We start from the raw sequence: 24,135 nt of genomic DNA on the forward strand, positions 1-24,135 counted from the left end.
TATAGTTAGTATCTCCCTCTGTTTGCTCTATTTAAGCCCTCAGTTTTAGTTAGTCCATTGTCTTGCATTGTTGAATGTTTATGGTTTTTTTTGGTTGGTAATTTCTCCTAGTTATTCTCCTGTGCATGTTGTTTACTGAATTAAAAGTTCTCTTTGAAAATTTCCTTCATCGTGCGCTTCATATCAGCCTCACATCGTAACAATTAGATCTATGCAACTGTTTATTGAGCCTTTTCTTTTAAGTTTTAAATTTCACTTACTGAGCACATGAAGAACAATTCATAGCACTCTCTGCTCCAGTGTTGTGATCTAACAGACACTTGGTAGAAAGTAACATGATTTAGAAACAGCAATAAACTCAAGTCCTTTTATGCAAAGCCATAGACCTTTATCTATTGAAGCACAAAAATAAGTAAAAGAAGACTCAATTCAGCTTTAGTTTGAGCATGAAATTTGTCATCATTTTTATACATTTTCCAGATTTGCCAAGCCAAGATGTTATACCAGTTATACCTTGTATTGTGCAATACATACAGTAACAGATGAAGTCCTGGAACATCTTGTCCAAGTCGATTGGAAGTAAAAGGGTCTATTAAGTGCAACTTTTAAAAAAGCCACTTTCCAAAGGGAGGTTAAATATGCCCAGTGGCTTTGCAATTATTGTCAGCAGGCAAGTGTGAGATGCAGATACTTTTTACTCATTCTCCTTGTGGAATGAATTTAATACTGGCTAGAAATCATGTAATGGAACTCTGTGTTCAGGCATGTTTATCAGCAGTATGATTAACTGCAATATTTAAAGTCAAGGTTTCACAGTCATACTGTTACTGATAGTATCTCATACAGAGATGATAATTAATTTAAATTGAGAGATTAGAAAGATTAAGCAATCATAATACAAGTTTAATAGGATCTGTTGTCAATTGCTGTATCAGAGAGTGGGCTTTCGTCTTCTGGAGAGGATGACGAGGCTGAGCTGCCCCCCTCCGGGGTGGCTGCTTGTGCCGAGTCAGATTCAGAGTTGACGTCCATGCTTTCCCGGGCAACCGTGGGCATTGGGCTTGAGGTGAACCCTCCACCGTGTCCCGAGCGCTTGCGGTTGGATGATTGGTTCCTGGGTGCGGAGCGCGGTTCACAGCCCAGTGCCACTCCAGTGCCTTTCTTTCCAGAGATGCATGAGGAGGTTCAGAAAACGTGGAAGGCCCCTTTTACTGCCCAAAGCCATTCTTCTGCCTCTTCCACTCTCACTACCCTCGATGGTGGGGCCGCCAAGGGTTACGTGGACATTCCACAGGTGGAGCGTGCAATTGCGGTGCACTTAAGCCCACAGTCTGCCACCTTCTGGCGTAATCGTCCACGCCTCCCTATGTGTACTACCTGTGTGTACGTTACCTCCCTTCCGGCAGGGTGTGGTCTCCATAGCGCTCCATTCCTTTTGGATGGGTACTAGAGGTCTGCGCGGGACAGTTTTTTTTTTCCCATCCCGTTCCCGCAAGGTTCTATTTCGCAATCACCCACTCCTGCTTAAAATTCACTCTGTTTTCACCTGCTATCTGCTTATAATGATTTTCTTCCCAACCTGACGGGTCCCGCTAAATTTAGATTTAAACTTCCCCTAAAAAAAGAGAGAGTGATTGAGGATAACTTATATAAAATGTTGGATAGCCTATACAAGATATTTATGTCACAATGAAAAATAGGCTAAATATCACAGAGAAAAATAGGCTGAATTAAACACAACATCTGTCCCTCAAAACTATAGGCTAAGCCAAAAATATGAATACAAATGAAAACTGTTAGCTTACTAGATATACTGCAAAATGAAATATTTTTTTTTAACATCCATGCAAGAACAACATCACTAACTGACAACAGTTTCAGTAGGCTACCGAACGTTCCTCCTTCAAAATCCGACCACAAAGGCTGAATGTTCTCTCTGAAGGTGCACTCGTGGCTGGGATGCAAAGAACATATCTTGCCAGGTTGTTCAGTTCACTTTTTCTCTGGTTTACTTGGGGTGCTGGATATGTTACAACATTTGTGAAAGCAGTTGTGAAAAGGATATTATATACTTTTAAATGTATAGAGCAGCTTTTTAATGAGGCAACAACATATTATGGATAGGACAGAACAAGATAGGCTATTAATATTCTTTCATTGTGCAAAAGAATAATAATATGAAAGGCTCTAATATAGAGTGGTACAAAGCGCTTATGCACATCCCGTACCCAGAATGATGCGCTTGAAGCAACATGGAGTCACAGCATGCAGTGCTGCACTTCTCGTTGGAAAGTTCAAAACACAAAGAGAAAAGATATTGCTGCATAGTGTATCACATGTTTGGTTTATTTGTTCATGTTTAGAGTTTGTTCTTTGATCTGTTTTCTTGTTCTGTTCATGTCTAAGTTTCTAGGTTTGTTTAGAGTTTAATTAATCGAGTTTCCCTTCTTTTTCTCCCTGTTTGTCTCCATAGTTATTAACTGATTAGGTTCCTTGTTTCAGGTGTGTTGTATTAATTATCTAGTTAGTATCTCCCTCTGTTTGCTCTATTTAAGCCCTCAGTTTTAGTTAGTCCATTGTCTTGCATTGTTGAATGTTTACGGTGTTTTTGGTTGGTAATTTCTCCTAGTTATTCTCCTGTTCATGTTGTTTACTGAATTTAAAGTTCTCTTTGAAGATTTCCTTCATCGTGCACTTCATATCAGCCTCACATCGTCACAATTAGATCTATGCAACTGTTACTGAGCACGTGAAGAACAATTCATAGCACTCTCTACTCCAGTGTTGTGATCTAACAGACACCTGGTAGAAAGAAACATGATTTAGAAACAGCAATAAATTCTAGCAAAGATCCTTTTATGCAAAACCATAGACATTTGTCTATTGAAGCACAAAAATAAGTAAAAGAAGACTCAATTCAGCTTTAATTTGAGCACGAAATTTTCATTTTCCAGATTTGCCAAGCCAAGATGTTATACCAGTTATACCTTGTATTGTGCAATACATACAGTAACAGATGAAATCCTGGAACATCTTGTCCAAGTCGATTGGAAGTAAAAGGGTCTATTAAGTGCAACTTTTAAAAAAGCCACTTTCCAAAGGGAGGTTAAATATGCCCAGTGGCTTTGCAATTATTGTCAGCAGGCAAGCGTGAGATGCAGATACTTTTTACTCATTCTCCTTGTGAAATGAATTTAATACTGGCCAGAAATCTTGTAATGGAACTCTGTGTTCAGGCATGTTTATCTGCATTTATGCTCCCATTAACTTGTTGATTCATATGTGTTTTATATGCAGCAGTATGATTAACTGCAATATTTAAAGTCAAGGTTTCACAGTCATACTGTTACTGATAGTATCTCATACAGAGATGATGATTAATTTAAATTGAGAGATTAGAAAGATTAAGCAATCATGATACAAGTTTAATTCATTTGAATGTGACACTCTCAGATATCAGTAAAAAAGCTGTTACCGATTAAATTTTAATGTTGTGAGAAATATGCTAAATATGCTTTTAATGCATGAAAGCTGCTTCTGTCTGACCTCCCACTGCTTTTTTTGTAATTTCCTTTAATCTGAGATCATTTCATTGATACTTTCTATGAAGTCCATGCTCATAATGCATTATACACTGAAATAGTATTAATTAGTCAGTCTTATGGTTCCATTATTGTATTTAAAAAGATGCCTTTTTGTTTTTTTGCATTGTTTTTTTGCATTGTTATAATGTTATTATATTTTAGTTTACAATGATTTATTACTAATGTAGATTTATTTCTGTGACAAATAAATGAATTCTTCTGTAATGCATGATAAGCACATCTTCATGATTTCTTAACATCTGCATTAGGCAAATTGCATCCTATACTTTCTCTTTACATAAAGAACCCCTGGGGTGAAAGTCTAGTTTTTAATGTTTTTTATATGTCTATGTTGTGTTTTTAATAAAACTGCAGTGTACCAAAGAGAGTCTCAAAAACGTGGTTTGAAACAGCCCTGTTTCCGACCATCATAAACAATTAACCAATCCCGTCAACGTGTCAGACGGGGCTTTTCCTTTCATTCCTATCATGCTCTGTGGGCATTTTAACACAGTGATAACATGAAACAACTTTAAGAGGGGACAGGAAAAATCGGATACATATAGCGATGTAGCGGACAAATTATGTATGTGATATACAGCATATTACAGTGTTATGACATGAGCTATATGTCTACTTATTTTCTATGATGATCAAAACATTTCTAAGGATGCTGATTTTAGAAGGCAGCTGTCTGACTGGCGAATGGGAACATGGTTTATATGTAACATTAGCAACCCATTATTAGCTCTTTGATAATGTAGCAAAACCAAAGGCCAATCATATTACTGTTATGTGTCCTATGTTGTAGAAAGTGATACATAAAATGCATTACCATTCTGATACATCGACTTGTAGATGACCCTGTATAATTCGCTCTTCCTTTTCTTCTTCTGAATCAGTTTCCGGTTCAAACATATATGGCTGAATTTGACCAATATTTCAGTTGCCATTGTGTACACTCAAAAAAAAAATAAAAAAAATAAATAAATAAAAAACAAAAATAGCATTTTAGTAGTGTTTACTAAAGTTGAGCGAGCTGGTGTGATTGGGTGAAGATGGGGACTAATCGCATAAGTATTCTTAATCCATGTATACTAAATGAAACAAGGGTATAGAGTTACATTCAGGCTATTTTAAGGCATGATCAATTTATTTTCACAGGGAAAAATATTAAAAATAAATGTGTCATTTTGATTACAAAAGATGAGTTTTAAGGGATACAATTACTGACTGCAGGGGGACTTTAAAGCCATCAGTGATGCATTTATAGGTTAGATACTGCATTACCACAGTATCCATCCACAGTATTTAAGATAAATCAACAAGGCTATTAACAACAATATGAAACAATTCACTTATTTGACCTTGAAATAAATCTGCATTAATAATAATTGATTGCAATTATAATATACAGGTGCTGGTCATATAATTAGAATATCATCAAAAAGTTGATTTATTTCACTAATTCCATTCAGAAAGTGAAACTTGTATATTATATTCATTCATTACACACAGACTGATATATTTCAAATGTTTATTTCTTTTAATTTTGATGATTATAACTGAAAACTAAGGAAAATCCCAAATTCAATATCTCAGAAAATTTGAATATTGTGAAAAGGTTCAATATTGAAGACACCTGGTGCCACACTCTAATCAGCTAATTAACTCAAAACACCTGCAAAGGCCTTTAAATGGTCTCTCAGTCTAGTTCTGTAGGCTACACAATCATGGGGAAGACTGCTGACTTGACAGTTGTCCAAAAGACAACCATTGACACCTTGCACAAGGAGGGCAAGACACAAAAGGTCATTGCAAAAGAGGCTGGCTGTTCACAGAGCTCTGTGTCCAAGCACATTAATAGAGAGGCGAAGGGAAGGAAAAGATGTGGTAGAAAAAAGTGTACAAGCCATAGGGATAACCGTACCCTGGAGAGGATTGTGAAACAAAACCCATTCAAAATCGTGGGGGAGATTCACAAAGAGTGGACTGCAGCTGGAGTCAGTGCTTCAAGAACCACTACGCACAGACGTATGCAAGACATGGGTTTCAGCTGTCGCATTCCTTGTGTCAAGCCACTCTTGAACAACAGTCAGAAGCCTCTCGCCTGGGCTAAAGACAAAAAGGACTGGACTGCTGCTGAGTGGTCCAAAGTTATGTTCTCTGATGAAAGTAAATTTTGCATTTCCTTTTGGAAATCAGGGTCCCAGAGTCTGGAGGAAGAGAAGAGAGGCACACAATCCATGTTGCTTGAGGTCCAGTGTAAAGTTTCCACAGTCAGTGATGGTTTGGGGTGCCATGTCATCTGCTGGTGTTGGTCCACTGTGTTTTCTGAGGTCCAAGGTCAACGCAGCCGTATACCAGGGAGATGCAGATTTCATTTTCCAACAGGACTTGGCACCTGCACACAGTGCCAAAGCTACCAGTACCTGGTTTAAGGACCATGGTATCCCTGTTCTTAATTGGCCAGCAAACTCGCCTGACCTTAACCCCATAGAAAATCTTTGGGGTATTGTGAAGAGGAAGATGCGATATGCCAGACCCAACAATGCAGAAGAGCTGAAGGCCACTATCAGAGCAACCTGGGCTCTTATAACACCTGAGCAGTGCCACAGACTGATCGACTCCATGCCACGCCGCATTGCTGCAGTAATTCAGGCAAAAGGAGCCCCAATTGAGTGCTGTACATGCTCATACTTTTCATGTTCATACTTTTCAGTTGGCCAAGATTTCTAAAAATCCTTTCTTTGTATTGGTCTTAAGTAATATTCTAATTTTCTGAGATACTGAATTTGGGATTTTCCTTAGTTGTCAGTTATAATCATCAAAATGAAAAGAAATAAACATTTGAAATATATCAGTCTGTGTGTAATGAATGAATATAATGTACAAGTTTCACTTTTTGAACGGAATTAGTGAAATAAATCAACTTTTTGATGATATTCTAATTATATGACCAGCACCTGTAATAACTTTATATCGATGCATGATGCATCTTTACATTCATGGAAGTGCATCAGACTGAATCATTAAAACAATGAATTGGGATATATAATTAATTATGAACATATGATTTGAAAAAGCAAATGCATCACTTATAAGTAATTATAACAATAATATAAATGCATCTATAACCATTATTATGATGAAATATAGGTCTTGTTGTGCCTTTATAAATATGTTAATAGAATAGTTGGTTACAGTTGGTATAAGTCAAAATTCCACTTGCATAATTATTTGTTTTCTTTTACAGTTGTTTTGCCTTTGGTTTGTTTATTATATATTGTTTTGTAATAACTGTTAGATAACCAAGTGACAAAATAAAAACACGCTGACACACATTTCAGACGAGAGTTGCTAGATAAAGGAAGATTTGAACTCAAAACTTGACAAGAACATTGTGGACTCTGGACAAGAACATTTTTCATAAATGTCAGGTTGCAACACATTGTCGGAGGTGTTTTAACCCCATGAAATGCACCCCCCTTTTGAGCCCAACACAGGAAAATGTCATGCTTGAACTTGGTTGTCCTCCCTAAACCCTTTGGAGTATGTGCATAGTTGTGGTATCTTTTGAAAGAAGACAATTGGAGCTTCTTTTTTGTTTCAAGTTTCAGAATTAATTTAAGTTTAAAAAAAATATAAAAAAAAAAAGTTAGACAAGCTGAAGTATATTGGAATAGACATGTTTTTCATATATATAATTTTATATAGTTTATTGAAGTTTTGTCTGCAAACAACATTTTTTTTTATATATCTTTTCTTCGCCTTTGCACTTGATTTTTATTATTATTATACTACTTTAAGATTCAGATTTAGAAAATATCAAATTTCCTTGACATTTTGCGATAAGCGAGTTCAACGTGCAATATCAGTTTTAAAACTTGCTCCTTTGCACAGTCAAAAAAACTGCTTTTATTAAAAACAAGAATGTTCAGAAACTTGGCTTATCTATAGTGACAGTAATGCAATATAAGTTGGATAGATAATCCTAAAGAAGATTTGTTGACATAAGAGTTAAAAGTGCTAAAGTCAAACCCTGTCAAACCTTGTGTTGGTTCTTTCTGTGTGTAGCTGCAGATCCTTCTGAAGAAGATTAGAAACAAACACCTGAAGTTTATATCACCCTTTAATACAGACTGAGCCAAATAAAGGAGATGGTCCTCACTGCAGAACACGAGATCCAGGGGGCGAGGTTGGATCCAGATCCAACTCCTCCCACTTTACATATCCTTAAACCTACCCGTCTTCGCCCCCTGGATCTAAACCTACCCATCTCCACCCCCTGGATCTGGATCCAACTCCTCCCGCTTTACATATCCCTAAACCTACCCATCTCCGCACCTTGGATCTCGTCTTCTGCAGTGAGGGGCTACTGAAATAAAGGGTGATTCCTGTTCAAATGCATCCTGTTCCAAAACTTTTTTTTTTTCTTTCTCCTCCTGTACTCTTTTGTAGTCCCGCCCACGCCGATTGCTCCACCCCAGCTTCTGCGCTCTGGCCCCACCTATCTAATCATCCAGCTCAACACCAACTCTATTGTGGGTGATGGGCCAGTGATCCGCAGAGAGATTGTGTACAGGGCCAGTCATTCGCCATGGTCTGAAACACACGGAGTCAACTCACTAACGTATAAAGTCTGGCACCTGGAACCAGATACAGAGTATCGCATCAGCGTTCTTCTCACCCGGCCTGGAGAGGGTGGAACCGGCCCGCCTGGACCCCCGCTGGTCAGCAGAACTAAGTGTGCAGGTAAATGGAGCCTTAAGGGTTGCTTGTTGAGGGTTTAAACCTCAGACAAGCTGATGGATTCATGTTTACTCATGTTTATTAAATATATGACTGATGAAATGAATTTTTGCACACTATTCATTGACTTTTTTTTTTTTTTTTTTTTTTTTTTTTCATGAAGTTTGAAACTTAGTTAACAACTTGTTATTGTGTATTTTCACACAACTGGAACACTTTATTGACCAATCAGCATCCAGGACCAGAACTATCCATTTTATATTTTAAATATAAAGTAAAGAGAGTATGTATGAAAACAGCTAGCTAGTTATAAAAGCTTAAAATCTGCCCTCAATGTTCATTTTATTTTATTTTTATATAAAGGAACTGCTGAGCAATGCATCTGCTTCTTATTTAAGTAACTACTGTACCTGCAGATGCATTGCTCAGCAGTTCCTTTATATAAAAATAAAATAAAATGAACATTGAGGGCAGATTTTAAGCTTTTATAACTAGCTAGCTGTTTTCATACATACTCTCTTTACTACCTATTTAGTAACTACAATGATTATGTCTCATGAGAAAGAAAATGAGATTAAAAAATGAAATTAATTTACATTTTTTCCCCTTGAGATTATGGGACTTCATAGTAAAGCTACTTTTACCTGTACTCCATATGTGCTCAACAATAGCAAACATTTACTAAAAGCCACAAAATTTTAAAGCTTTGATTTTATTTATTCAAGTTGAAATAAGTTGAGCCAAACAGAGTCAAGTAGTACTGTATAATCACATTTCCGTTTTATACTCTGATTCTCTGAGGAGTATGTTTTTTTTTTGTGGTGTTGTTGTTGTTGTTGTTGTTTTTGTTTGGCTGAGGTAAACTGGACCCAACTGTAGTATAAATGTACTTGTGTTATAACCTCGCTTTTGGACTTCGTAATGTATCACTGTCACAGGTGCTCTAAGACTCTATTTATCTTGGTTGCCAGTAGCGGCAGAAGAGCAAGGCCCCTGAAGAAACTTTACACTGCATACATGTTGCTACTGTGGCAGACATCTTAATTTTTGGTATCTGCTTTTGATGACTGTTTGGGGCAGAGGTCGTTATTGCTATGCTTATTATTGCACTGGATTATTACTCTGCATAATTTGATATGTATATCTTTTAAATATTTATATTGCAATATAATATTGTATATCTTTTTCTCCGCTCAAGAAGTTATTTTCATGTAGGTATATGGCTAACATACACATAACTTTATTATGACTGAAACTGTGTGTCCTTGGATTGACATCAGTTCAGACTTCAACACCCAACTCTGATATATAATATAATATAATATAATATAATATAATATAATATAATGTTATGTTATGTTATGTTATGTTATGTTATGTTATGTTATGTTATGTTATGTTATATTATATTATATCCGTCCGTCCGTCCATCCATCCATCCATCCATCCATCCATCATACAACCTTCTAGGGTCATAGGGCTACACGGGGAGAACATGCAAACTGAAAACGAAAACAGTGCTAAACACTGAGCCACCATGCTGCCCCTATACTATCAATAATTATTTAATTTGTTTAATATTTATTTAATTATTTAATGGAATATTAGGCATTTTGAATAACTTTTATAATATATTATATTTATAGACTTTATTGAAAATGTTACCAAATTATGATTAAATTAAATATATATGCTAAATTAAGATTTAAACAATATTCAAAACCAGCTGGTACCTTAGTAATATTACATAATAGACACTACAGGCCAGCACACACTATTTATTCTATTCTTCTTCTTTCACTGCCTTCATTATTAATTTTTTTTTTTTTTTTTTTTTGGCAGGGGGCTTTTCCCTTTACTCTGTGATATTCTTTTGCTGTATCTCTTTCTGAGTGAAACAAATTAAGTTTATATCAGAGGTCAAACTTCAGTTCTCAGAGGATGTGTGACTCTGTTTGCTGTATGTGTGTGTCATATCCAGCTGTTAGGCCATTCCTCATCAGGCCTGTGGGAGTTTTAGTAGATGTGTCTCATTAATTAGTGTAATCAGGTTGATTTGTCTTGAGGACTCTGAGGGAGGGCAGAGGTGGGGGTCTGTATGGTGGTCTGCGGGCATTCACAGCAGGGTTGACTGGGCATTGACTGTCTCAGGCGGCTCTGAGTGTAAACACAAAATGTCTCACGAAAACATCAGGGTCAAATTTCACTCCCAAAAAACAAAATAAATAAACATGATAAATTATTTTTTTGCATAAGAACAAGGAGGTCTATTTTGAAAGAATTTTTGCATTCATTTTCATAATAATTCCCCCCTAATTTATCATAGGTATGAATTATAAAATAAAATGTTTATTGCCAGAATGCATCTAGGCAGTTTACTTTTGTTTGTTATGACAAAATGAACTAGTTTAATAGATTGTTTACTAAATTTCTTTTTTTGTTTTGTAATTCCCGTATTCTCAATGATCATTCTAATTACTGTAACATTTTTTATTTTTTTGTATTTAAATAAAAATAAATGAAATGCAGAAGAACAAATACTACCATGATGTATATCGATTGATTGATTGATTGATTGATTGATTGATTGATTGATTGATTGATCGGAAACCCTTGCCTTTATATAATCCATTATAAAAGTATTTTTAATGCATTCATTGTGCCTTATAATGCACCTTATACAGCATTATGATCTCATGAACAATTAACTGTTATAATATATTATAGTACTTATCTATTCAGTGTTACACCTTTAAAAAGTATAATGAATTAAAACACATGACAGACCACCAATTTGTAACAAGAATGTATCAAGTAATCTCCAAAATTTTAATGCATTTTAACTCTGAATACTTTATTTCAAAAGATATAATGCATAATAACGCACATTATGAATACGTTATAACACATTATAGATAAAGATTTTTTTATTATTTTTTTATTATTATTATTATTTTTTTATTACTTTTCCTATAATGCCAAGTGCTATCGTATTTAGACAGACACACACACACACACACACACACACACACACACACACACACACACACACACACACACACACACAAGACTCACTGGGCTCATCTCCTATCTTTCTCTCTCTAGGGTGGAAATACATGTCAGACTTAGAGAGAGGGAATTAAAGTGACAGGAAATAGAGACAAGGACCCCTGCCTTCACACATGACATATGTAATTAACTCATAGCAGCTCTAATCGCATCTGCGCTGAGAGAGAGGAAGCAGAGAAATATATTATATGAACTATATTAAATAATAATTTATATGTAATGATAAATGTTTGAATTACCGATTAAATGGACTTCATTGCTCTCTTTAACCACTTTTCTAACTTTAGGTTTCATACTTGTTAGTGAGAAGAGTCAACTGTTCTTTCTCTCTGGCTCCGTCCATCTATCAGTTCATGAATTGCTCTGTTTTCCAACAGAAATTTTTTTTATGATTGTATAAAGATCCCATGAATTCTAATTCAGAGATTTGTCTTATCGTCCGTATCTGTTAGCTTTGAACTATATGCTGTACTTAAAGTTGCAAATTTGTTCTAAACTTTTGTCAGCTTAATTAAGACTTGGTAATTAAGAATTAACGGTGAACTAAGATTACTTGTTTTAACTGAATTCTAAGGTAGCATCACATGTATATACTATTAAAAATAGGTTATCTACTGTATGGTCTCCATGAAATGGAAATTCACTATATTTATTTTCTAATTGCATATTACATCTTATTGGACAGAGTTCAGTAATTTACGGGAGTGACAATCATCAATCATCACCAAATCATCACCAAAAAATACAGGTAGTGCAACCGCATTTACAAAAATTCTATGCAGTGTGTATGGAACCAAACTGAACAACCAGTTGTTAATGACGTATTTAAATGCGTATTATTACAAGAGAACGCTCTGTGAAAGCAGCCTTCCAAGCATAAACAAAACACAACACCTCTGTTGGTGGTGGTACAGTTAAAACTCTACAACACAAGTCTTTGGTTGCTGTAATATTAATTTGGTCAAGAATAGTGGATATCAAACACGCAAGATGCCAGAACATTGCAATTTGTGTTTCGTACACAGAACAATAAGGGGATTCACTTAAATGTGGTTGTTACTCCTCACATTGTACATTGTGTTTTTTTTTTTGTTTTTTTTTTTTATCTTAATGGTTAATCAAATATATCATAATGCACTGTGACAAGCTCAGTAAAAAAATATCAAGATGTTTTATTCAGTACTGAAAGGTATTTAAAACCTTTCCATTTGGTGTTTGTTTTATGCTTCATGTTTGTTTTATGCTTATTAGAATAAGCTTGTGTCATTAGCTTAGGAACATGTAACAGCAAACTCAAATTTGAGTGAAAATGTGAAATGTGCATAATTCAGTTCCTATTGTTGTCTATTCCAGAGCCCATGCGTCCCCTCAAAGGTTTGACGGCTTCGGAAATTCAGTCTCGTCAGCTGCTCCTGCAGTGGGAGCCGGTCGGCTACAACCTGACACGCTGTCATACATACTCCCTGTCGCTGTGCTACCGCTACTCCACTGCTACTGGTGGCGGAGCTGGCGGGAATAATGCCACGGTGAGGGAGTGTCTGTCAGTGGAGAGGAACACCTCTCGCTTCACACTCCGGGATCTACCACCATTCCATGCTGTTCACGTAAGGCTGGCTCTGGCCAATCCAGAGGGCAAGAAAGAGAGCCGAGAAGTGACCTTTCAGACAGAGGAAGACAGTAAGTACTTTTTTTTTTTGTTTTTTTGGTCGCCATGAAATCAAAATTCGGTAACACTTTATAATAGGTGTACAGTAATAAAGTACTTACAAATCATTTGCAAACTATTAGTTTATAGTTACTTCATAGTTAATATATTGCATTCTATACATTGTTAATATTTATACATATTATTATAGTATTATATACTTAGTATATATTAGTTATTATTATACTGTATACACTATATTGCCAAAAGTATTGGGACACCCTCACCCTCTAAATCATTGAATTCAGGTGTTCCAATCACTTCCATGGTCACAGGTGTATAAAATCAAGCACCTAAGCATGCTGACTGCTTCTACAAACATTTGTGAAAGAATGGGTCACTCTCAGGAATCACTCTCAGTGAATTCTAGCGTGGTACCGTGATAGGTTGCCACCTGTGCAATAAGTCTATTCATGAAATTTCCTCACTACTAAATATTCCACGGTCAACTGTTAGTGGTATCATAACAAAGTGGAAGCAATTGGGAACAACAGCAACTCAGCCACGAAGTGGTAGGCCACGTAAAATCACAGAGCAGGGTCAGCGCATGCTGAGGCGCACAGTGCGCAGAAGTCGCCAACTTTCTGCAGAGTCAATAGCTACAGACCTCCAAACTACGTGTGGACTTCAGATTAGCTCAAGAACAGTGCGTAGAGAGCTTCATGGAATGGGTTTCCATGGCTGAGCAGCTGCATCCAAGCCTTAAATTACCAAGTGCAATGCAAAGCGTCAGATGCAGTGGTGTAAAGCACGCCGCCACTGGACTCTGGAGCAGTGGAGGCGTGTTCTCTGGAGTAGCGAATCATGCTTCTCTGTCTGGCAATCCGATGGATGAGTCTGGGTTTGGCGGTTGCCAGGAGAACGGTACTTGCCTGACTGCATTGTGCCAAGTGTAAAGTTTGGTAGAGGGGGGATTATGGTGTGGGGTTGTTTTTCAGGGGTTGGGCTTGGCCCATTAGTTCCACTGAAAGGAACTCTTAATGCTTCAGCATACCAAGACATTTTGGACAATTTCATGCTCCTAACTTTGTGGGAACAGTTTGGGGATGGCCCCTTCCTGTTCCAACATGACTGCGCACCAGTGCACAAAGCAAAGTCCATAAAGACATGGATGAGCGAGTTTGGTGTGGAGGAACTTGACTGACCTGCACAGAGTCCTGACCTCAACCCGATAGAACACCTTTGGGATGAATTAGAGCGGAGACTGCGAGACAGACCTTCTCGTCCAACATCAGTGCCTGATCTCACAAATGCGCTTCTAGAAGAATGGTCAAAAATTCCCATAAACAAGCTGCAATAGCTGCAAAGGGTGGGCCAACTCCATATTAAACCCTACGGATTAAGAATAGGATGTCATTAAAGTTCATGTGCATGTAAAGGCAGGCTTAAACTTTTGGCAACATACTGTATATATACAAAGTTCTGGCATGAAACTCTAATGGGCAGGCTAATATGTCCTTTAACTCAACCTGCTTATAATCACATCATTATCTTTAGGACACAGATGATTGGTTCCTGCTGTATTAGTAGCCAATGAGCTTGCATGCTCAATCTTCAAATACATGAGTAGCATTTGCCTTAGCTGTGCAGTGTGCTTCAGAAACCCTCCACCTTCCCCAGCTCCACCTGTATAGATTTGCTACGGGTAATTCATGTAAGCTATATTGTACAGCAGCAGCATGTCTTACTTTCTCACAGCAGCGTGTCGTGTATGTATTGGCAGTAGCAAGTCAGGTACTTGCTCTGCAGCAGTAGCACCAATAATCAACAGCAGCAGCAGCAGCAATAAAAACAGCAGCAGCGTAGTAGATCTATTCCGCCAAGACCAAACATATTAACATTGTCATACCCAAACACTCCGAGAGTAAATATATATATATATATATATATATATATATATATATATTTGTCCCCACCCCTACATTAAACTTCTAAATTATATAAAATATGTAACAGGCAGATCAAAATACAGTCAGAGGGATTTATTGCAAATATTGACAAAAAACAAAACAAAACAAACAAAAACAAATTATATAAGTATTACAAAGGATTTGTGCTTCATTCGAAGTCTTCTGAAACTATACAATAAATTTATGTGAGAAACAGAGTGAAACTTTAGGTATTTAATAATGTAACTTTTGATTTTAATAATGTATTAGTAAATGTTGAAATTAACATTAACTAAGATTAATAAATGCTGTAGAAGTACTGTATTGTTCATTCTTAGTTCATGTTAAAGCTGCAGTCCGTAACTTTTTTTGGTTAAAAATAGGGCTGGGCAATTTATGTTTTGCCTCGATTTTATTATTTTTTGAATCGAGAAATCGCGATTTTGAATAAAAATGTTAGCAAGCGTTCAATTAGATATGTTGACAATACAGCAATGATAACCGCATTAGGAGATGAAAATGATCCGACCTCAGGATGGCGACGGCGCGCCTGATAACCGCTTTCATGTGACGCTCCATGAACGCAGAACACATCACTGTTCTTAAGCGGCTGTTCATTCATAAATCCGTTATTGCATTATAAAAACGAGAGGAAGGCAGTGGAATGAGAAAAAAGTGCAAAGTTATTAAACGCGAGTTGAGCTTTTTTTTTTTTTTACTTGACCGCCGTGTTTTTAGAATGCTGTTTCATGGGTGAGACGCTGCGAAAGACGCAAGACACGAGTGCAGCACCTAAACAACAGAGTGCAACATAAAAACAATAGTACAAATAGCGCAATGGAATGCAAACAACTGTAAACCTGTTTGATATTTCATGTTTGCATGATGGTGACAGGCTGAAAGCTGCTGTTGTTTTCTGTTTTTACAACGCATTTGTTGTTAATAATAGCCTATTACTGGTGTTATTTATTGCTATTACTTTTTGGCTAAGAAATATTTAGCATTTTCTTATTTTATATTATTTCAGGCATATTTCTGCAAAGATATTTAACAAATTGTTTTGCATTTACACCATGTTGATCATTTCATGTGTGGTGCACTTGGAATGGAACTTTTTTTTTAACCAGATTGTTAATAAAGAGAATGTTACTTAAATCATATTGTAGTTAAGTTAAGGTGACTAGTTAAACAGTTAAAAAAAAATAAAAAAAATAAATCGAAATCGAAATCGTGTATCGGTCAATCGTTCTGAAAAATCGAGATTTTATTTTTTTGCCATATCGCCCAGCCCTAGTTAAAAATGATCCAAAATCAATTTTTGAGCAAGTACATAACCAGCCAGTGTTCAAAACTATCTCCTTACCTTAGCCCGATTCACCAGCTTGTAATAATGTTTTATAATAAATTTGGTACTGGTGGGTTTTCGTGGGAAATTCGAACATGTAGCCGTTTGTCTTTGCGTCATTACGTCACATCTGTTTACATGAAGAAGGAGTCCCAGCTAGTAGGCTATATGACATGTGACAATGCTGCTGGTAGCAGATCATTTATAACCTTTTCTCACAGCAGCTGGAATAATTAAACTTATCATTTTGATGGCGGATTGTAATCCAGAAAGGTCCAAATGACAATCATCAGTGACAACTGGAGATTCACCCGTAGTCAAAAACAAGTAACTTCGGACTGCAGAGTGGCTACAGAAATTGAAATCTACGGGTAACGCTAATACACATTAAATACACAGTCACACAATGCTGATGTTGTTAACATTAACAATTTGAGAACAAAGTATATCAATAATAATAATTTGCATGGTTTGATGTGATCCAAGCTAAGCGATCATTAGATTTAATCACCATTGGCAGCGTGATTGTAATGCTGTTTTTCTTAGTTGGTCAGAACAAAAGTGGCAGACATGTTACGTATTTGTTCAGATGACATTTTCCGGTGAAAATTTTCATTTTGGTCACACTTCCAAGACATAGAATCTGTGATTCCGAAGTATGGTATCCACACTGATGTGGTAACTGAGAGCAAACATTAGATTAATCTGCGCTGAGGAGCCGTACTGATGCACAACCCACGTAAAGATGATAATTCTGCAAATAACTGCAATTGCAGGTTTCAAACAGAGATGGCGACAAAGATGCAAAACTTACAGACTGCAGCTTTAACTAAAGTAGTTAAATAATGTTAACTAATGAAACCTTATTGTAAAGTGTTACCAAAATGTCATATCTCATTCAAAAGATAAATGTAAACTTTAGCATGATGCAAACAGTCACAAAACACATGGAATCCACTAGTATTTTACAATCAAAGTTAGCGTAAGGCTTCCTAAGGCGGCAATTTCTGAATGTGTTTGTGATTTTAGTGCTACGATGGGTGCGGTGATTGCCTTTAGGCCTGTTCCTCACACAAAGCAATCATTTGGCCTTGGAATATTAGGAGTATTTGTAACATTGGATACATTTTGGCTGTAGTTGCAACTACCTGTTATATCCAGTGTTTTAAATTGTTTTATATTAACAAATGATTAGGTTTAGGGGTAGGGGTTGGGTTAAGTCTAGTATAATGTAAATAAAATTGTTGTGGCTGTTTAAATTGACAATCATAACCCAACATATATGTAATAATGACAAATACTCCAATATATAACTTCACAATGATAAAATTCCCATTCCTTTCATGCCTGTGTATTGACACAAAAGGTTTCTCATTAAAAGCAAGGGAGTTCTTGTTTATCAATAAAGTGACACCAAGGGGTCTTAATAATGACACTAAAGGTGCTTGACAATTTTTGTTTCAGTTTTTGATGCCTTGGGATTGAGAATGGTTTGGTTTAAGTTGGATATACATCACAATTGGAAATCACCTTTGCAACTTCCTCTGATTTATTGCTTATTTAGTAAGAGTTTTGTGTAATTTAAGGTACTTAATCAATAATTCAGACATTTTAAATATGAAAACCACCCTTTACCATGCGGGGGAACATTAACATGATTAAATCAGGCACTGAATTAACAGACCTTGCACAGCAACATTCATAAACGTTTTAATAAGATATTATTGTCTTGATTGAAAGCACCATCATTTTCACTTCAAATGTTTTGTTAACTCATAAAGCATTTTATCTATTAGTGTTTAAGAACGGTTTTCTTTAGAACAAACTCCCAAACAGCTTAATACATGTTGTAATCAAGTATTTTGAATTCTGATGAAGAATCAGTTCATTACACTTCTTATCTCCATGGTGTTCAGAAACTTTTTGAGTTTGATTAAACTTTTATTTACCCAGAGGTTTGTTTATTTATTTATTTATTTATTTATTTTGCACGGGTCAGTAGCCATAACTCATCCATCTTTGCAAAGGCATGTATTTATCTGAGCAATTATGATGTGGCGACCGCACCAGGGCCCAGTTTGCCTGCAGTGCTCAAAGCCCAATTATAGCAACAACACAAATATTGACTCACAGAATACCACGCTTCAGCATAATTAAATGAAAGATCATACTTTTAAATGGAAGTATATGAAAAATTAATAAGAAAAGGCCACCAGCAAAATGGAATAAAGATTTCTGCTTATTTTTGCATTTTTATTTACATTGTGTGTCAGGCAGCGCATTTTTGCAGGAGGTGCATTCTCATGCAAATGCATAAGATGAAACTCTCAGAGGTCAAGTGAAAACCTGCCCATCTGAAAATGAACACAGCTCATAATGAATGCTCTCCATTTATCATTTTCTTTTGGTTTATTCATAAGTTTTGTACACTGATAGAGCTTGTTTGTGTTTGATCTGTTTGGTTAATTGGAAACAACATCAAGAACTGAAGTTAATGAATGAATTAATTCTGCAAGTAATGTTAAATTACTGGTAGTCAGTTTGCTTGCTGAAAGAGACGGAGAGAGTTAATGAGAAATGAAAAGCAGGGATACTGAAACTCTCGGCTGCTTTTCAGCCTTTTCAGGCATCTGCATAGAGATGGGAAATGCATGGAATTTGAAGATTTTTTATTAGATTCTGAAATGTTTTGGACGACTACTTATTTTTACTAGTAGTCAGTGTTTACCTTATCTCACCACATACAGTAAACATTACAAAAATCAGTCATGATTGTTCTTAAAGGGATAGTTCACCCAAAAATTAAAATTATCACATGATCTACTCACCCTCAAGCCATAGGTGTATATGACTATCTTCTTTCAGAAGAACACAATCGGTGATATATTTAAAAATATCCTTAGTCCTCCAAGGTTTATAATGGAAGTGAATGGGGGCCTGCATTTTGAAGGAAAAAAAATGCATCCATCCATAATCAAAGTAATCCATACGACTCCAGTGGGTTAATAAAGGCCTTTTGAAGCGAAGCGATGCGTTTTTGTAAGAAAAAAATATCCATATTTAAAACTTTATAAATTAAAATAAGTAGCTTCCAGCAGGACGACCGTACGCATACTGCGCAACTCGACTTGCGCCAAATGAGTAACCTGTGACGTGATGTATGACGCAGGATGTAGGAGTATTGTAAGCTTAGACGCCTCTTGTAGTTAAAAAAAATAGGGCTGGGCAACAAACTCAAGCTCCTCTTGTCTTATATCAAAATCCTCCAACATTTCTCTTTAAAATTTCTCATTTTAGACTTCTAATTCGTGACCTGTGTTTTGTTTTGCTCTCTTTTCTGCGCCTCAGCGTTCGTCATTACGTCATTGAGTTTTAAATATGATATTTTTCTTACAAAAACGCATCGCTTCGCTTCAAAAAGCCTTTATTAACCCACTGGATTGATAATGGATGGATGCATTTTTTTGTTCAAAATGCGGGCCCCCATTTACAACCATTATAAGCCTTGGAGGACTAAGGATATTTTTAAAAATACCTCCAATTGTGTTCTTCTGAAAGAAGACAGTCATATACACCTAGGATGGCTTGAGGGTGACTAAATCATGGGATAATTTTTGGGTGAACTAACCCTTTAAGAAATTTTGACCACAGTACCAAAATTGTTTACTATACATAATGAAATGTCCCTAAAATGAACTGCATGCTCAACAATATGCAAGCTTGTTAACTGAATTGGGAAATTCACAATTTTGTAAATGCATAAACAACATTTACAGTCTATTTAGTTTGAGCGTTTGGTTTGTCACTTGAATTTCAGCAGTTTCATGCTCTCTGCAGCCAATAATTAAAAGCACAAAACACATTATGTTCGCCACAAAAAATATAGTTATTAAATGTATATACCATATAGTTTTATTGGACGAACAACCTTCAGTATCAACAGCAAAAGATATGAAAAGGGCTTTTTCTTCTCTTAAAAGGTGATAATTAGAAAGTGCTATTATTTTTGCTGTCTGTGACAAGATCAGACCTTTTGTTTAGAACAAGCTCAAACTGACTTAATGATTCTTATGATTCCATTAGCAGTGTATATAGTTATCTGTGGAAAAGAGATAAAGGAATAGACAATCTGTCCTTAATTGCAATCATACTATGAATTGTATTTGTCTGTGAGCTATTTTGTGTACACCATGTGGGAAAAGTCTTCACATTACAAAGGAAGCACAGAACCCTAATGTGGCATATTCAATATTTTATTTCCAAATTGCTGGCATTGGTGCTTTTATGCAGCAATCACAATTGCAATGTACCACAGAACAAGCATCTATAACAAATGCATATCAAATTTGTGTTGTTATGCTTGGGCCCATAATTGCTGTTTGCACCTACATCTTTTTTTTAAATGGAACCAGTTCTGCAGTAGTTCAAAATTCCCATCTCTGTCTGCATAGGGAAATAATCTTTCCTTAACTTTCCACTTCCTATATTTCATAACACTCACTATTGCATAAGTTTTCCCAACTTTCATACTCACTGAGCCCTAATGAGATGACTTCAGCCTGTAGACATGTTGAATGACTTTGGTCTGGATGAAAGTTAGATCTCTCTCTCTCTCTCTCTCTCTCTCTCTCTCTCTCTCTCTCTTTATTCTTTCTCTCTCTCTATTTATTGCAATCTGCACTACTTTCTTCCACAACATGTGATGGTAAAGAAGACAAATCGTCTGTTGTGCCCTCTACTGCTGCACTTGTATATGAGATGGGTCTGTGGGCTTCTAGAACATCAAACTGTCCTTCTAACCTCTGTTTCCTCCCCTCTAGTCTGTAGAGGTGTCGTTTTTGCCTCCACCTGTTGCATCTTGAGCTTCATCTCAGCTGTGGCTGATACTCTGTGTTTAGTAAGATGGATCTGACCGTACTCTGATTGTTTTCTTTCTTTTCCTGCAGTCCCAGGAGGAATTGCACCTGAATCTTTAACCTTCACCCCATTGGATGATATGATCTTTCTGAAGTGGGAGGAGCCTTTGGAGCCCAATGGTCTGATCACACAGTATGAGGTAGTGTGTCATTTAGAAAGCATTGTAAAAGGAAACATCTATTTTAAAATTAGACTAAGTAATAATTAACAAAAGTGTGTCAGGTTGTAGATAAAATGTAAAACTAAATAATTGTTATTATAACCCGGCGTATATCAAACTAATATTTAGCCTTTACATTGCACCTGAGGTGACATTTGTACAATGAAATAATTGCATTTACATATTAAATGCGATACAGAGGCAGCTCAAATATATTTATTTATATAATCAAAACGTACTCTTTACTACCCTTGTGAAAAAATTAGCATATTTTTAAAAAGAGTACTTTTTACAGAATATTATACAGTTACAGAATATACGTACAATTACGTTCAAATTGAAGGTGGTACAAGCTTCATTTACTCTGCATGATAGAGATTCTTTCAGGGGATTGGCTAACTGTTCAGTAGTCTGGTCTCATTGTTTATACGTTTATACATAACACGTACAAGGACAAAAACCTTTTTTTGTTGTTGTTATTTACTTTGTTTTTATCCCTCATACTCCCTCCAAGTCAGAGAGTCATTAGTGTGTGTAAACTCTCTCCACCCTTCACAGAGTATAGGTGTTCTTATGCTAATCATGTTGTAGTTCATTCTCCAGGCTTCAATTAGTCGAGGAACGAACATAATTGCTTTTTTGCCTTGCAGAGACTGTTGGATAGGGCAATTGTGTTTAAGTGCTTTAGTCTGGTAATATTTCACTGCTTCGGCCCACTTCAATTACCTCAGCTGTCAGCATATACACATGTAAGCTTCTGCTTACACTCAATGCTCGTTTGGGAGGGACATGTGTAGCTTTATGTTCACTGTGCTATTAGTTGATGGACAGTTTACGAATTTGATAATGATTTCTCAGTGGTTGATTTGCTGCACCAGCATTTTAATAAAAGTAGTTGCAAAATGGAGCATATAATTTCTTAAAGTGCCCCTATTATGGATTTTTGAAAATTACCTTTTATGTAGTGTGTAACATAGCTCTAAGTGAATGAAAACATCCTGCAAAGTTTTAAATCTGAAAGTGCACCGTATATAAAGTTATTGTATCTCAAAAGTAAGAGTCAATAAATGAGTCATTTGTAAAACGAATCCCAAGCCGTTTCGTTGTGACGTCACAGCGAAACATTAACATATTACCCGCCCACTTATTGCGCGCGCAGAGGTCAGGGAAAATCTATTTTTTCAACAATACCACAGCAGTACATTCTTTTGTTGTGTTCCCGTTATTTTACTGACGACTGCTTCTCAAACCTCGGGGAGTTTAACGCAGGATTCACAAAATGCTTCGTCTTAAAATATGGATCAATGCCCAGTTTATTTGGACCAGCTTGCTCCTCTGAATCTCAACCTGTACGTATGATTAATAATTGATGTTTATATTTTCTAGTGATCGTTCAAAATTCGTAGTTTTGCATATTATGTTCTATAACGTACACCCTAGACTGTATGTCTCCTGCTAACTCAGGTTTCTGTAGTTCTGCTATTCAGATGTGGGTCCAATGTTGTCTAAAAATGTGTCGATTAATCAGCTTGTCTGTCTTATTACTTGGAGTAATGATCAAGGATGGAGCACGATTTTTGTTCACAAAGTGTAATGCATTATCAGCTATTCACGTTTGTGCTCGGCTAACGTGGGAGTTTACAACATAGTTGTGGGCCCGGTTCGCACATAACGTTAAAACAAACAGTTTTTTTTTTTTTTTCTCTGCGTTTTTATTATTACAATAGAATGTAATGGGATGTTGAGATGCTAGTTCGCTCTAGCTAGTTGAAGTTTTCTCTCTGTAAACAGTAAACACCCATTGTAACGATATAGCCATTTTTTTCTTTGTTAATATTTATGACGAAAAAGTCTACACATCTGGCCTAAAAGTTTATCTTATGTTAGAAGTTTTCAGCTTCGCTTGGCATTCTGATACAGTTCCCACAGGTACACCTACATTAAGTATAACAGTGACGCTGCTATCACGTCTTATAAATAACGCAAACTATGGTAACACTTACCATATAGAAACGTCCTACTCCAGTCGTGATTGTGAATCAGTTTCTGGTTGATCGACTACTTCAGACATTCCATCGTCGGACTTGGGCTCGAATTGATACGGTAAAATCGATGCTATCTTTTCTGTCTATACATTGTATACAATGTCTTGCGAATTGATAGCTGTCATTCAGTTATGGCAATGGGCGCGCGGTGTGCGCAGTTGACCAATCACAAAGGATTGGGCCGTGTGACCAATCAGAGCAGTGTAGGCTCATGGAAAGGAGGGGTTTAGAGAGACTGATTCTTTGAACTGCTTTTAATGAATCATTTATGAATCACAGAGAACTGAGGTCAAATTAAATGTATATTATGAGAAAAAGAAAGTGTTTTTTGACCTTGCATGCATGTAAACCTGTTGTAGGAGACTCTCAAAACAATATTAGGAACCTTTAAAAAGGCATAATAGGGGCACTTTAAACTGATGGATCTTGAGAGGGATAATGAAGTTTCTCTGTTATTCATTTAACACTTCAAAGTAGTTGTTGTCAATTCTTTCAAACACTTCTGCATCAGTGAAACAAATGAAACAGCCGCTGCCTTTGATGTGTAATATATGTGTAATATAACCACAGTACTTAATGTCTTTGCTCTGAAGTACCTAGAAAGGGTAAACATTTTTCAAGCTTTCTTGTGAGTACTTTTGCAATAATTTTTGCATTAATTAAGCAAGT

The 24,135-nt window shown here is 36.3% G+C and overlaps 1 protein-coding gene across 7 annotated transcripts in view; it reads left to right on the top strand.

The window, feature by feature from the left end:
* The window catches only part of ptprua (protein tyrosine phosphatase receptor type Ua), a 317,746-nt gene that overhangs the window by 211,665 nt on the left and 81,946 nt on the right, over positions 1-24,135 (top strand). For all 7 annotated transcript variants that reach the window (XM_051872243.1, XM_051872244.1, XM_051872246.1 and 4 more), the window contains exons 7-9: positions 8,046-8,339; positions 12,759-13,082; positions 21,291-21,400. In XM_051872243.1, coding sequence (XP_051728203.1) covers positions 8,046-8,339; positions 12,759-13,082; positions 21,291-21,400 — 728 coding nt within the window. The remainder of the gene's footprint in view (positions 1-8,045; positions 8,340-12,758; positions 13,083-21,290; positions 21,401-24,135) is intronic.

The sequence above is a fragment of the Ctenopharyngodon idella genome, chromosome 19, assembly GCF_019924925.1.
Source record: "Ctenopharyngodon idella isolate HZGC_01 chromosome 19, HZGC01, whole genome shotgun sequence".
Taxonomy (NCBI): Eukaryota; Metazoa; Chordata; class Actinopteri; order Cypriniformes; family Xenocyprididae; genus Ctenopharyngodon; species Ctenopharyngodon idella.